The 16,216-nt window shown below is 29.0% G+C and overlaps 1 protein-coding gene across 2 annotated transcripts in view; it reads right to left on the bottom strand.

The window, feature by feature from the left end:
• The window catches only part of LOC126858897 (potassium channel subfamily T member 2), a 171,480-nt gene that overhangs the window by 144,758 nt on the left and 10,506 nt on the right, over positions 1–16,216 (bottom strand). Inside the window, exon 1 of one of the 2 annotated variants that reach the window (XM_050609562.1) lies at positions 3,744–3,997. The exons of the other annotated variant lie outside the window; for it this stretch is intronic. Within the exon in view, the coding sequence (XP_050465519.1) occupies positions 3,744–3,997 (254 nt within the window). Of the gene's footprint in view, positions 1–3,743; positions 3,998–16,216 lie in introns of those variants that run through there. 2 annotated transcript variants of the gene reach the window in all.

The raw sequence follows: 16,216 nt of genomic DNA, 5'->3' as shown, positions 1-16,216 counted from the left end.
TTTTTTGATAAATGTAGCTTGTTTAATCATAAAGATAATAATAAGAATGTAATCGCTTTGATTGATCTATCAAATACTTCGAAGCGAAAATAATAACGTTAAACGGAGTGTATCCTAAAAAATGTAAACATATAAAAGTATGCAAATATTATAACATAAGCAATTTTTTATTTCAAAATTTAAACATAATTTAAAATAAGAAAGAAATTCTATGCATTATAAGTATTTTAATTTTGAAAAAAGTACTGCACCATCAGTTTTATAGAATTTTTTACAAATTTTAATAAATTTATTGTTATTAAATATAATAACAATAAAGTGCAAATTTTGTTGAAGAAAAAAACAATCCCTTATCCATATATTTTCAAATTTTCATTTTTTCAAATTATTGATGTAATAGTTGCATGAACTAAATGCATAATTTTTTCTTATGCAAAATAAATTCTTGCTATCTTTTACATTTAATTTTGTGACTATTTCGCGCAATTGCAATCTCTTGCTTACTTATTGTTAGAAATAGATTACTAGAAATTTGCATAATGGTTAGTGTAGAGATAGGAAATGATATGGAAATGAGTTTGAAATACTTGAATGCTTGAGAAAAAAATCTCATTTCATTCTAATAACTCTAAGGAGAACTCTAAGGATTCCGTCGTTGTCTGAAAATGTAATACTCCTTCCATGATTAAGAAGAAACCTCTTGCTATTCCATCTTGTTTTATTTTTAAAATACTTATCTAGTGATTATTCAAGGTTTCTAAAAACAGACCAAAGTGTCATTATAAAAAATAGAAATATAATGTAAATATATAAAAAAATATATAAAAATATATAATATAATAAATATAAAAAATATATAAAAATATATAGTATAATAAATGAAATATTTATAGCGATATAACATTTAAACTTGTTTGATTTATACGCAAAGTAAAATTGCTTGATAGTACTCTATTTTCATTATTTTACCCACATTACATTATTCTCTAAAAAATTACAAAATGCATAGAATAATATAATTACAGTTAATGCAAAGTAAAAATGGCGACATCTGTCTTTAGAATAAATATGTTAATAATGTATTTGACAAAACAATAAAGTTTCGAATTTTGCAGTCTTGATTAAATAAAAGACATTACAAATTTAACATAATATTGCTATAATTTCAATATAATATTAAAGATGCTTCTAGATTTGTTTTTGATGTATGGATGTTTGTGATATCATGCGTAAGTTTATTTGAGACATTTGTGAGTAGAAAAAAGAAATTTGATAAATTGTTCTGAAAAACAACAAATTTCTAAGTTATACTATGCTTTTCCCTATTAAGATATTCTGAATTATTATTTTTGAAATTTATTTCAATTCTTTTACATACAAGTTATATTACATATATTCTCAGTCTTGATATTTTTTTTCGTTTATTGCCTTTTTTGTGAATTTATTATCACTATCATAATTCACATTTTCAGTTATTTATAATGAAAGTAATTACATTTTCAGTTATTTGGAATAAACGTAATTACATAACAGTTATAAATATAATTAATATTAAAATCAATTAGAAGATAATAGAAACAAAGGTCAATTGGATGGAGTCTGGCCGCAGTAATTGGCGCGTACATAAATAAATTATATTATGTTAAATCATAAAACATAGCATCAGACGTTTCGTATTTTTACCGAGAGATTAATACATGTTTATATCAGATACGTTTGGCGATACGGTGTAATGTATTTGTTCTGCTTTTTCACCTAAAGTATTGTTCTCGAGACCAGTTTCTTATAATGTTTGCCTCTTTCTTATAAGTTTCCTCGATTTCATTGAAGAGGGTTCAAAATGAGCCAAAACTGATTCTATGTGTCATTTATGTTTCATAATATAATTTATTTATATGCCAATTGCTGGACTCCAATTGACCTTTGTTACTGTTATTTTTCAATTGATTTTATCTTTTTAAACTTTTAAATTCTCGTCTAAATATTTTATAGTTATAAATAATTAAAAAGGTTTTATTAATAAATAGTGTATTTTCTAATCAATATATAACAATTTAAAAAATTCAGATTATATATTCATTGTTAAAATATACGTTGGAACGTAAATATAAGTGAAAAGATAAAAACTATTGTTATTTAATTTAAAAAAAAAACTTGTAAAAACGTGTAAAAAATTTAATGGAAAAGAATTGAAAAGAGAAGTAATAATGTTTTAGAAGTACAAGGTTCAGGATATATTCATTATCTTCTTCGGCTAAAACAAAATTATCTTGTTAATTTCAATTTTTCTAGAAAATGCTAAACATCTTATTGTAACGTAAAAACGAAAAAGAAAAAGAGAAAGAGATTTAATAGAAAATTTATATTATAACACTAATTTCATAATTTTTTTATTGCAAACATACTTTTATTATAAAAATATTATTGTTTTATGTGGTAAAAAGTCAATTTTTTAGATTCACTATCATTATATTATAAAATATGTAGCTGTTCTTATATTTCTTTCATGCGCTACATAAATATTAACAAATACCACGATTTATCAACTATCGACAAAATTCTGTTACAGAATTTATACACGTTCAGGTTATATATATTTATATTTATACATAGTGTGACACAAAAGTGCACTCATGGTTTTATTTCTACGTGTAATAGCAATCACTATTGGTTTTCGATGGAATGACCGTACGTGCATGCTGTCGACAACGATGATCGATAATTGAAAGCTTATTTTCTTTTTTGCAGCATCGTCTATGGTGTATTCACGAGACAAAGCAGTTTAGCGCTTGCTCAATGAAAAAAGTTAATAATGATATTATTAACTTCTCCATAACACTTTTAACACTTTTATTTAAAAACAATAATCGAGCCATTCGCCCACTTTATTCACACAAAAATTTATATATATTAATAAAGAATCACGATTCTTTTATTGAGAAAAAGAAATGCAAAATAAAAAGCAAACTCTTGTAAAGAAAAAATTTTAAAAAACGCACAGTAACAATACATAAAATATAATAAATGTTTTGTAACAAACGTTATAATATTTTTTTTATACATTTTAAACTATTTGTTTCATAATTGGAGAATTTCATAAAATAAAATGGCAAAAATGGCAAAAAATGTATACAAATTTCTATAGTCAATTAAACATTAAGCTCAAATATAATATAAATAAATTAAAGCTTTGCAGAGTAAAGAGATAAATTCCTCTCATCGTTGAAAAATAATAAAATACTATATTCATCCAAATCAATGGAAATTTTTTTATAATGACATAAATTTTATTCTTGCTACGATGAGGAATAAATTTACAATTTTTAAGATGAATAATTTCATTTCCTTGCATTTAATAGAAAATAAATTTCGATTTAGTAAATAAATATCATTAAAAAAATTGTTCTACAAAAATTTGCAAAAAAAAATGTTTGAATCATAACGTCCAAATCATCGTCCACATTTTTCTCTTTAAAAAAAATAATAATAAAAAAGGATTATATGCAAAATATAAAAAAAAAAGAAAATCACACTCATTATCATCTTATTTTTAAATTCTAAAGAAATATTCTTACATTTGTATACTTTCTCCGCGCGCGCAATTATAATTATAATTTACAATCCTGCAGGTACTACATTAAAGCAAATCACCTAATGAAATATAAAACACCAGTTTACGAGATCGAATAAAGTCGTGACAATAAAATTTGGACCTATATCCGGAGAAAGGGCGGCCAACCAACCTTTCGTCCAACCTGAAGGATGACCTGGACAGATCGCTCCAGGCGCTCATGCTCCTGCTGCGTCTCCTGCAGGACTGCTGCGGCGTCAGCAGTCTGCTGCTGCTCCTTCGCCTGGTGGACGCCAGATTCTCCGCTTGAAAATATACCCTGGGCGCCTTCTGCTGTGACGCGTTCGGCGGCGTCGAAGTCGGCGTAACCGCCGTCGAGGTGTGGAGCTCCGGTAAAGCCTCGTAGTCCCATGCTCTGGCGCCCATATCGAGCAAGGGTACCGACGAGGCAGAGCTGGAGCCGCGAAGTGGATCCCGAGGCTTGCGGTGATGAAACAGGGCGAGGAGTTTACGGCACACCGATTCGTCCTCTCTCTCCCTCTCCCGTTTCTTTGCTGCCGGCAGCTTCACCTTGAAGCAATCGCAGGACGTGCAAGCTCTACCGGCAATGCACGGCCACATCGTCTCTTCGAACACATCACCGTAAATTTTCTTCGATCACTTGGCATAATTATAATTCAGCCAGTATTGATAGAAGCATAACGGAGCAAGATGATAGAAGAAGTTGATAAACGCTTGATGAGTATGTGTAAGAAATATTATCCGCTATCGTATAACGATAATCGATTGGCTCATTATAAATTTAGAATTATCCGCCTTTCTTAAAATTCACAACGTTATTGTTCTTTTTCGCAAAACTAATATATATAATATATGAATATATTCTATTATATAACTTTAGGATATTTCAAATACTGTACATATTTTAAATAAGATGTTTAATTTTACATATTTTATGTGAAATTGACCTATTTCACTGAATATATTTTATATACTTATTGTTTCTTCGATTATTAAAATCAAAGAAAAGTCACTTTTGACAGCAATCCGAAATTTGCATTAAAATGTTACTGTAAATTCTTCCGCTATCGCTTTTTAAAAACTGTCAAGGGAGATTTGATGAGAATATTATGCTTAAAGTTTGCTAAATGTATTAAAATAGCGAGATTATGGAAAAAGTGCATGCAACCGCTTGAAATTATTTCGCTACTTGTGAAAAGGCTATTACAATTTAGTCAAATTTTAGAAAAGCAATTAAATGCGCTTATCATTAGCCATAGTACAAGTAACTTAACGAAGCAGTAGCGAAAACAATTTCGTTTGTGTGCGATGAAAAGGACAGCTGAATAATTTGAACTTTGTCTCCGATGTACCGAATAAATTTACATCAAAAAGAAGTTGCAAATGATTTTTCAAAATGTAGAGGCATATTTGTTTCTCAATTCATTCTTTCGAGATATGATGTGGAAAACACTTACTTATAAATACGACTTATAAATTTATATGCATTTTCTAATTAAAAAAAAAAAAATAAAATAACTTGCAAAACCGCAATATAATTAATATTATTAAGTTATGTTTTTAATATTAACAATATTTATGAAAACTCCCAACAAACTTCGCGATCCTGAATATTAGTTTCTCTGACGCTAATTTATCTCCAAAGATTATTAAAAATGATTACAAGTACATTCTAAAAGCCATTACTCAAAATTTCAAAGTGTTAACAAATTTCATGTAACTAATGCTATTTATGATATTTATTTTTTATATCAGACGATATCTATTTTTTTATTAAAACACGCGGTTTAAATAATGATCAAACATAGAAACAGCAATTTGTTTCCTCTGTTCTGTTAAACTATTGTCAAATTTTGATTGGAAAAAATGAAAGTTTCATGAAGTTCGGTTTTTATGCTATTTTTTTGATATCAAGTGATACTCGCATAGAGTAATATAATCATCGTTAGATAAAAACAATGATTTATCGGAAACAACAGTGGCATCACATGAACCATTAACACATTTTGTGCAACTATAGAGAAAAAAAGTACTTGACGTTCTTCTCGAAATAGTTTTCTATTGATTCGCATTTTGCTTGCAGAAATAGCTTTCGTAACAATAAGTCAGAGCAAACTTAACATTCTACTACTTATTAACGTTCTACAGAACATCAAGTCTAGTATATTTTATATTTTGATAAAAAGTTTAAAGAATTTTTCGATATTTGATTTGTACTTTTAATTCGCGTTAATTGTTTCTTAAACGTGTTTTATATAGTTTTTATACGTTATAAACTATTTATATATGAATTATTACGAGCATAATTACATGCATAACAATAGTTAAAAGAGTAGAAAAACGAGATGACATTGCTCATTATTTTTTATATAAATCTTCTATCTTTGTTTTTGTCGAATAAATGCGTGTTTTATTCAACAAAAATATCTTTAAACGGATTCTTCAACGCGATAAAATGTGTTAATACTTTGATTGATCGCCGCTTCTGCCGCCGCGACAGCGGCCACAAAAGCATCTCGAGACATCTCGTTTACACGACACATTTCCGTTTGACCCTGATGACGTCACATGATAAACGAAGGTCATGGTCGACATATCTCTACCACGACATGGACGTGTTCCTTTGTAAAATTTTCGTGATCAAATTGACATCTCGATGACATTACATCATTTTGCTTAACATGTTTCGAATACTGCTCTTATTTAGTTTGATATCCTTGAAAAAAACTTAACAGTTTTTAAATATGCTTCGCACAGATCTTGTGAGTCTATAAATAGCTAGTCATTTAAATTTTTGATCGGATAACAGCAAAATATGTGAATCGCATGCGTGAGAACACACTCACTTTTTCATATCTTAAAATCTCAGTTCAAGATACGACAAAACAACAACGTCGCACAAGCGCTTTAAATCCACCCTTGTCTAAACAGCATAATCTTCAGATAACAAAAAAACAAGATTCCCTCCTGTTTTTATATAAATCCTACCCAACGTTCATATAACAACAACTGTTTTTATAATTGTTTTCTTACGAATCAACGATAAGTGCTTTTTAATTTTTTGATTTTTATTTTAAACACAACAATAAAGTCTCTGGGCTTTGCAGCATTGTTTCAGGTTTCGTAAATGTATCTCAAAATTTATTCATGTCAATCAAATCTCCTTCACACTTAAATCCATAAATCCTTCTTCATAAAACAATTGGATTCTTATATATATACATGAAACGTTTAATTCATCATATATCAAAGATGTATCCCGAAATTCATCAATGACAGGTATCAACCTCGTTCAACTCCTCGTTCAGAGGACCAATGAGCTGCTATGCACTCGGCGCAGGTGGCAGCGTCTCATGAGGATGATATTTCGCTGTCACTTCTCCAAGCAGCCGTGGGAGAATCGTTATCCACCTCGTCGTCCTCCGACTCACTACACTCGCGAACAGACGCCTGTGTTCTCAGTACCTTAGTGATATCACTGTAATATCGATGCGACGACAAGTAGCGCGCTTCGCGATTCAACCGACGACAAGGCATTTCGAGAAGAAAAAGGACAGAGGCCCTTTGTCTAGTGTCGCAATTCTCACACTCGCGCAGTATCAATGCCATCGACAACGACGTCGTTGATTATCTCTCCGTCCGTCACCATTCGTGAAATTTAACGGCTGTCGCACATCCGGGGCACAAGGATAGAGTACAAGTGCCGCATCGTCCTTGACATTCGACGGGCGCGTCACGTCATTCGTGAAACGAAATGAATCAATCACACCCTGAGGAGGGAGATCCGGGAGTCCAGAACGATCGCGAAAATGATCGCGCGTAAATCCGATAGTTATCACCGCTTCCTCGCGCATCACGCAAATTAGACACAAAAAAGTACAAAGATCGAGCAATTTCACAAACGATCTATCTCATGAAGGGTGAAATAACGCAAAGAGTAAACAGCTGAACGGTCGCTCGTATTGTTTCATGGTCAACGATGACTTTTTCGCGGCGTGAGAGAGAGGAGGCAAGCTCGCAGCTCACTATCCCGTACTGCGGTACACGATAGCGGTTTTCTCTCGCGCGCCACCCCCTCACCGCCGACCTTCCAACCCCCATATTCCTCCTTTCTCTCTAGCTAGCACCATCAAGCGCGCTCTCGTCCTCTCTCCCTCTCTCTCTCTCTCTCTCTCTCTCTCTCTCTCTTTCACCTTCTGTCTATTTCTCTCTCTTTTTTCCTCTCATTCTCGCACTGGATATAATCTCACTCGCTCCACGATGTTATGCTCCCTTCCTCCTTGTTCTACTCCGTATCTCCTCTTCGTTGTCGCCGTCGGCATCGTGAAAGAGCGCGCATACACGCACGTGGCGCCGCTTTGTTGTCAAGGCGACTGCGCCACTTTGGAGGTACGTCCGAGATCTACTCTATCCCCCGGTCATCTCTGCTTGGCACCCTGTCATATCCAGGTTTCTCGTAGACTGCTCTGGTGAATGAAAAATGATCGCGTAGCATATGGATAAATGGCAACGCGTCATACCCGATTTATCCGATCTTCGAGAGTAATCATGTTATTGGTTTTTTCATCATCATATCTCTTGAAACGCTATCAAGCTGTATTCGAAGACCATTTGTCTTTGTTGAAACAAAGATACACGTTTTCGAAAGGTCTATCTTTTCCGTTCAATGTCTTTCCAAAATCGAGAAGAGAATGATATACTGTCGAGACATGAAAGATTATATTTTCCTTCTGGAATCATTTACATTCATGATTTTTTGGCATGGTAAAGTATCTAATTTATCTCAGTTATCTTTATTAAATTGTAACATTGCTCTGCCACTTTAATATTTCATTGATTAAATTATTTGGTATTTTTGATCAATATTTTTATACTTGCCAAATTCAGTGAATGAGTGAATATCTCTACTTAATCAGCGAGATAACCTGTGCTCTGTTAAGGATGAAGGTTTGCGCTCTACGGATGATGGGTTATTTTGGTATAACGAAACACACACACAGGTATGAATGGACGGGCGGAGAGACAACATCGATTCGCACCGAGAGCCAAACTAAAGCTTGCGTGACGAGTTTGCGCTGTGATGCGGGCGGAAGACTTGAATTCTGAGTGAACCACGTGGCATGGTGTGCGCCAAGCTTGCGTAATAAAAGATGTGCGCAAACTGACATTTCTATCATGGAATCTTATCCTTATATTCTTACAATCAATGTTTTGATGCAGCTCTATACTCGTAACTTAAACGTTACTGCGCATATTATACTAATTAGCGTTGATATGATGCAAAAAAAAATTGTAACTAAATTGCGATGAATTGCATAAAATTTTTTATTAATTCTTAGCTTTAAATAAAGATTAATATTTAAAAAGTTAATCGGTTTTTTTTTATATGCGTACATCAAAGAAATTATATAATTTTTAATAACATATGTAAAATATAAGATATCATATATAATTATATAATTATATAATTATATAATATATTAATTATATAATATATAATTACATATTATATATGTAATTATATGTTATATTAAGTATTAAATATGTATAATTACATATAAATTTACAATATATAATTACATAATATATTAATTATATAATTATATAATATATAATAATTTAATGCTATTTATGTTATTTAAATTGTATGTATTATATTATGAAAATATTTATATAAAGATAAATATTGTACAAAAGTAATATCTATTAAATTTTCAGCAATTAACTAACTTAACCATTTATGTAAGAGACATTGTATATTACTTTACTATATATTTATATGCCATACAACGCATGATATGTCAAAGTTGGATAGAGTATATACCAAGTTTTCTATGTATAGTGATTCATCTATAAATCCTTAACCCCATAAAATTTTGGAGTTAATTTTTACAATTATAAATTTATTATATTAAAATTTGTTTAAAATTAAGTAAAATTTACATTTTAATTACGTACTTTAGAACTTTTATACTTTAGAAAAATGCATTTTAACAAAAATATTATAAACAATGCAATAAAAATTTGGAGCACTTTATACATTAAAATTACTGAAGAATAAATATAAAATGCAGAGAGGTCTGCATGTAAGTATAACGTAAATGGTTGATACAGCCGATCAATGTGGAAGATTTAGAAGACATGCTTTTACGTATGACGTAAAGCTGCATTCATATATAATAACACAAATACAAACATGCATAACGAACGTGCAAAATGCACAGCACCATTTCAAGGAAAGATATTGCTCTTCTCTTGCACATCTATTTTTGCTGACAATCCGCAGATAAGCTACATCAATTGCGCAAATGGAGAAAGAAGATTGCTGTTGCCCGTCAAAAATATAACCCGAATGATGTGAAAAAAATTTTGAAAGCTGATTAGCTATAAATGTAATTTAATAGTTATTATTATTTAATAGCGTATTATTATTGCGCTTCATGTAAATTGCTATTTATACAAAAGTTATATTTATACAAATATTGCTATATCTAGAATATATAAAATATATACGTATGTAATATGTATGTATATGAAAAAGAGATATTTATTCCATAAAATTTTTAGCATAAAACTAACTAGCAAATAATAAAATAAACAATTTTATAATATACAGTTTTAGCTTAAAATCTATAATAATCCCGTTTTATTTACAGTAATATAATAGAACGTATAAATAAAATGATATGCTCGTATTAATTAATCCAATAACTCACGCAACTGTTTCGTCAACTTTTTATTGCTAATTCTGTTGCATACAACGCAAGCGGCATTATGCAAAATTTAATTATATCAAGTAACTCGAAGTGATTCAATACATGATTAATCTGCTTTCTAAGCAATAAGCTACTTTTCTCATAGAGATATTCGCTTTAAACGCAAATTTTATTAATAACATCTCGGTCTAAATATAACACAAAGGCAGTAATTTGAGGGCATTATTCTAATATCAAAGCTTATAATTTAAATAATTAGTAATATTATAGAATAAATATAATATTTAAGAGAAAATTCGTAGAGAAAATTCCGAGATAAGTATATATATATATATATATATATATATATATATATATATATATATATATTTCATAAATATTAAAAAATAAATATTATCAAACAAAAGTTAATTATTTAATCATGAATTTGTAATCACATCTAATGTAAAATATTTTTCTTTCTTTATATTAGACACTATGTAAATATTCAACTGTATAATGTAAAATGTAGACTTATAACTTTCTATATAAACTATAAACAGTGTGTTTTAAAATTCGTCATAAATTTCTTATGATCTTTCAAGTATCTACATAAGATTATATGGAATAATCCATTTTTTGACAAATCCCTTGAGTCTCAAGGATACTAAAAGGAATAAGATGTTCTATGAATAAAAAGATAAATCTTAAAGCATTTGCCTAAAATGCTGAGAAAAATTTAACTTCTCCCATGGGATTGAGTCCCGTTTCGTTAACTGTTTCGTGAAAGTATGCGGTTTTGTACAATACTGTTATTCTGAATACAGATCAATTAAATTTCATAAATTTTGCGAAACACGTAACAAATTTTAAAGATATAATTTTAATTACACATTAGTTGCAAATAGAAAATTTCTAATAAGAAAAATTATTCAATTTTTATGTAATCTCTCTATTATAATTTCCACGTATATTATATTTTTATGTATCTTTTAGAGAAATTTCTTTTTATTAAATTTAGACTTGTACGATTTTATAGAATGTATTTTTTAATTATAAAAAATTAAAAATATTGAATTTATTAATGTAACACATTCTGCTATTGAAATGTAAGCTTGCAAATGGGAATGCGGCGCAATCTAGGAATCGGTAGAAGCATCCAGGGCAAGCAGGGGAGAGATTAAAGGTGGAAGCTCCAGCGGATGCTGAATTGCGAAACAGTCGATAAAGCAGCAAGGTAACAATACGCGTCTGCCTCTTCCGCTGAAGAACAGGGTGGCAATACCTTCGTATTGACTTATAAAGCGTATAACTCCTCGTGTGCAATTTTAGCGACTAGCGAGCATATAGAAGTGACTTGAGCGAATATATGTTAAGCACACTTCATCTCTAGAAGCATGTTGAGTGCATCACAAATAGGCCAGCTGAAGAGTATATATAATCAGAATAGCACCGCAAATTCTCAAAGTAAAGAATTTCAGCTATTACGAAGTTTCTACCTTATCTTATGTTAAAATTACTAAGGAAAAAAAAGGAGAAAGGAAGAATTTAAAAAAAAAGAAACCGATTAAATGCACGGACAAACTTTTTAGATGTTACAGGCATTTCTTCTTAAAAATTAAATGTTAAAGCAACAAAATTGGTTTGATATATTTATTGTATCTATACAAAAAAAATATTAAATGATAGTAAATACTTGATGCAAAAGAAATGAAATTATTGCCTCAAAAATTTGAATTTTTATCATTTAATTTAATAATCTTTTTCTTAAACAATGCATATATATATATATATATATATATATATATATATTTTTTCCAATTTATCCTAACGATATATATTTTAGACCATAACCATCAATTTTCTCATCTCATTCTTTTCTAAATAATATGAAATACATCCTTAATTATTTACGAAAGAAGTCTATTATTATTTATAACAATATGGAATTATAACAACCTGAATACCATATACAAGATATTTGAGATATTTATAGAAATTGTGAAGAAGCACAAATTAGTTTGGGGTTCGTTAATGCTCTTTCAAAAACACGCTTAATTGTGAGGCGTGTACGCGGTTACCCATTTACGCCTACCGCACGTTGCTTAATAGAAATTTTTTCATTATGTCTTATGATCTTACGATATAATGCCAGTTTAATGAAACTGTAGCAAGCTATGCATTGAACAACAGCGGAATAAAAAATATATTGTTCGTTATCCGCTTTAAAATTTAATTACGTAAACATAATATCTACGTACGAAAGAGATGCACACTTTACTTTAATGTATATTAAAAAGTAATAAATATTTTACAATAAATATATCTATGAAATAAATATTTTATAATTACACTTCCTGCGTATCAAAAAAGTTAATACAAAAACTAAGACAAAATAAGCGTTTGTTTAATCAAAATATATTATTGACAATATTACAATATTAAAATAATGTTTTAATATTTTATTTACTATGCTTACGGGCGATAATTTTCAACTCTTGTCAGAGAAATAAATCCGTTAGAAACCCCTTCCAACTTGCGTCGGAGAGAATTATGATTGTATACGCGAGTAAAATAATCTCGAAGAGAAGTATCAGAGGAAAAGTACAGGCCGTAATAACAAACTTAGAAGTTATGTAACTCTCTTCACTTATTTATCCAATACTTCAAGTGGTTTTAATCCAATGGATATTGTACAACATTGTTATATTGTATTTATAATCTGAACGTTTCAATCAAGCAACGAAATATTATTGTGATAAGATGGTAGAGTAAGAGGTGTATTAAAAGAAGCTTTAACAAAAGTATTTTAAGAGAAAGATGTTCAACAAAACGCCAAAGATTCCGAAGACACAGAGAAGCGCGTTGTGTCAAACATAAAAGGAAAATAACAATGCCGGAAGCTGCACGAGAACTCCTATGCTTGCGCGAGGAGGGAATCTAGCCCGCAGGAAACAACAAAAATAGAAATGCTAGATCGATATTAATCGTGTCAAGTGAGCCTGCTTGGCTCCTACGCCAGCATAAAATTACGGCTAAAACGTATCTATAAGAGTCGTATATACACAAAATCTCCGAAGAATTGTCATTTAATTTAACAACTTTTTTTTTCTGATAGTGCTTTGAATAACAATTTTATTTGAAATTTTTCTTTTTATTTAATTTTTTATTTTAATCTATATTTTTTAAATTTTTTATTTAATTTCTATCTGATTCTATAAAAATCAGCAAACAAGTCTTTATGAAATAAAAACTTTTATCTCTTTTTCTTTCATTTTACCTAACTATGAATATAGACATATATTATATGTGTATAAACAAAATGAAAAATTATTCATAATCCTTGACAATATTAATGTTTCGATCCATGTTTATTAGGACTCTTTCCTTCATTTTATATATACTGTCTGTCCTTAAAATCCTGAATTCTTTTTCCTAACATTCTATGACATATGTAATATATCAATATGTAATATACAAATATTAAATTAACAATAAGCATATGAGCAACATAAAAATTATTCGAACAAATTAAATTCCCTTAAATAACAATTTGATTGTATTAAACATTTAGGCAATATGCTTGTACTTACACTTGTGCAGTAAAATCTATTAAAAAGAGAGAAAACTCGACAATATTTAAAACAGAAGTGTATCGATAAAAAAGCCACACTTATTTATGTCGATGAACCCTCGTGTTGCGGCATGGCAATTAAACAATTATAACTTTATATAAAATAAAAGATTTTGATTTTAAAACATAAAAATCACTTTGATTTTAAAACATAAAAATCACTTTCTATATAATAATACGCTAAAATTATATTACGTAATCCTCGGCACCAAAATTATTTGACTTGGAAGAAGCAACATGTGTTAATATGAAAAATAAACCACTACTCCTTTTTTCTGACTACACGCTAAAAGCGAAATAAACACTTTAATATGTAAACAGGTAATAAATGTAATAATTTAATCTTCCTGTTGAGATGGTTAAACAAACATAAAACCTACGTATTTTGAGAAATTGAAATTTTGGAACATAAATATTATATAAACCGCAGAGAAGCAATCCTTTTGGGAATTTTATTATGCGAGTAAAAGTTATTAATAGAAATTTATCTAAATGTTGTGCAAACTTTATAAGAAGGTTTAAAGGAACTTTATAAGAACTATTACATATGTTAGATAGAGATATTTTAGATAAGTCTATATAGATATATTTAATAAACAGGATAGTTAGACTTTTTATTAAGAACTGGCTTTGGAAAAAAAAAATATTGTTCAATAAACGTCATGCATTAACAAACATAAATATTAATTTAAAATATTAATTTAATCTATTGAAGGATTATAGTCTTAAAGCAAAAATACTTCAATAAGTAATGTTTGAGCTTCTTTTCCTTAAATGCCCCAGTCTCTTTAAATTAAATGAAACCGTATAGCATAAAAATCAAACGTTTTTCTCGACAAAACGTATTACGATAACAGCAAAGCAATTATCCTGGATCATTACACATAAAACCGTAACAAACTACACCGCGATATTGGATATCGCAAATACGTCATTCTAATCGTAACTGCGACATAAATTCAATCTAAAGCTAGAAGAGGAAGCTATCATATATTATGCTCTTTTGCGTTTCCGACAGGAGAAAATACTATCTTTCGGAAGGAGGTCGAATCATTCGGGTGAGATCTTGCAAGGTATTTCTGTTGGAACGTGGTGTCTAAAAATGTATCTAACAAAAAAAGAAATTACATCATATATATGTATGTATGCAATAACATTTAAACTTTGATCCATTAGTAAATGCCTATAAACATGATTAGATCAAGAATCTATTGCAGATGAATACAACTGATCATCCATTACATCAAAAATGATAATAAAATATTAATAATGATTAAATAATTGTTTAGTTAATGTTAATTAAAATTAAAATTCTGCTTGTAGCACTGAATTATGTAAATGAGAAATATAAAGAATAATTAGCTTTAGAGATTACAAAATGTTGAGTGGATTTAATAAATGAATACTATTTAAGTTTTAAGAAGAAATTTGAGCAAAAAAAAACCATATAATATATATTTATAAAAAAAAAACATATAATGTATATTTGTAAAAAAATTAATTACAAAAGCAATATTTATTTACTTGTTATATTTTACTTATAATTAATTTTAATTAATTTCAATTTTTTAATATTTTATCAAATATCTTTTTTATAAAAATTGTTAATATTAATTGTTAATTTTTACACATACTTTAATTTAAAAACAAATAAAAAATATTTTTTATTTATTAATAAAACAAATAAAAATATTTTTATATTTAATAATAATTGCATCCTTTTCTCGTTGATTTGCAATTCTATTGATTTTACAGAGAGTATAAAGTCTTATGAATTGCTTCTTTAGAAAAGGTCAACGTTTCTTCCCTCATTATTAGACTACAACAAACTAATTTTAGATATTGATTATTCACCTTGTACATTCTAGTTTTGTAAAAGAAGCGCGTTGAAAGATTTACATGAGCGGTTATACACTATAACACTCGATCCATTGTATAAACCACGTGTCTTCGCATATCCGCAGTTACAAATCTTTTTTCAATACGATAGTTCGTGTTAAACATCCACACGGTATAATAACTATCTGTTGACTTTACGAATATGGTATTGATTCGCGCGATAAACAAATGCGCTTTTATTTCATCGACATTGTACCATCCAGTTCATCAATTTAATAATACCTCTCGCTTGACAATGAGAACATTTAATATTAAATATTAATATTAATTGAAATATAATTAGCAGAACAAGTGGATTTAATAAAATTAATTTCAGATCAGATATTACATTTATTTTTAGATTAGTTTATTTACTTTAAATCAGAATTTTAAGTCAATAATGAAAAACTTATATAC

Source organism: Cataglyphis hispanica, chromosome 2 (genome assembly GCF_021464435.1).
Source record: "Cataglyphis hispanica isolate Lineage 1 chromosome 2, ULB_Chis1_1.0, whole genome shotgun sequence".
Classification (NCBI taxonomy): domain Eukaryota; kingdom Metazoa; phylum Arthropoda; class Insecta; order Hymenoptera; family Formicidae; genus Cataglyphis; species Cataglyphis hispanica.
This window is presented reverse-complemented; position numbering and strand designations above follow the sequence as displayed.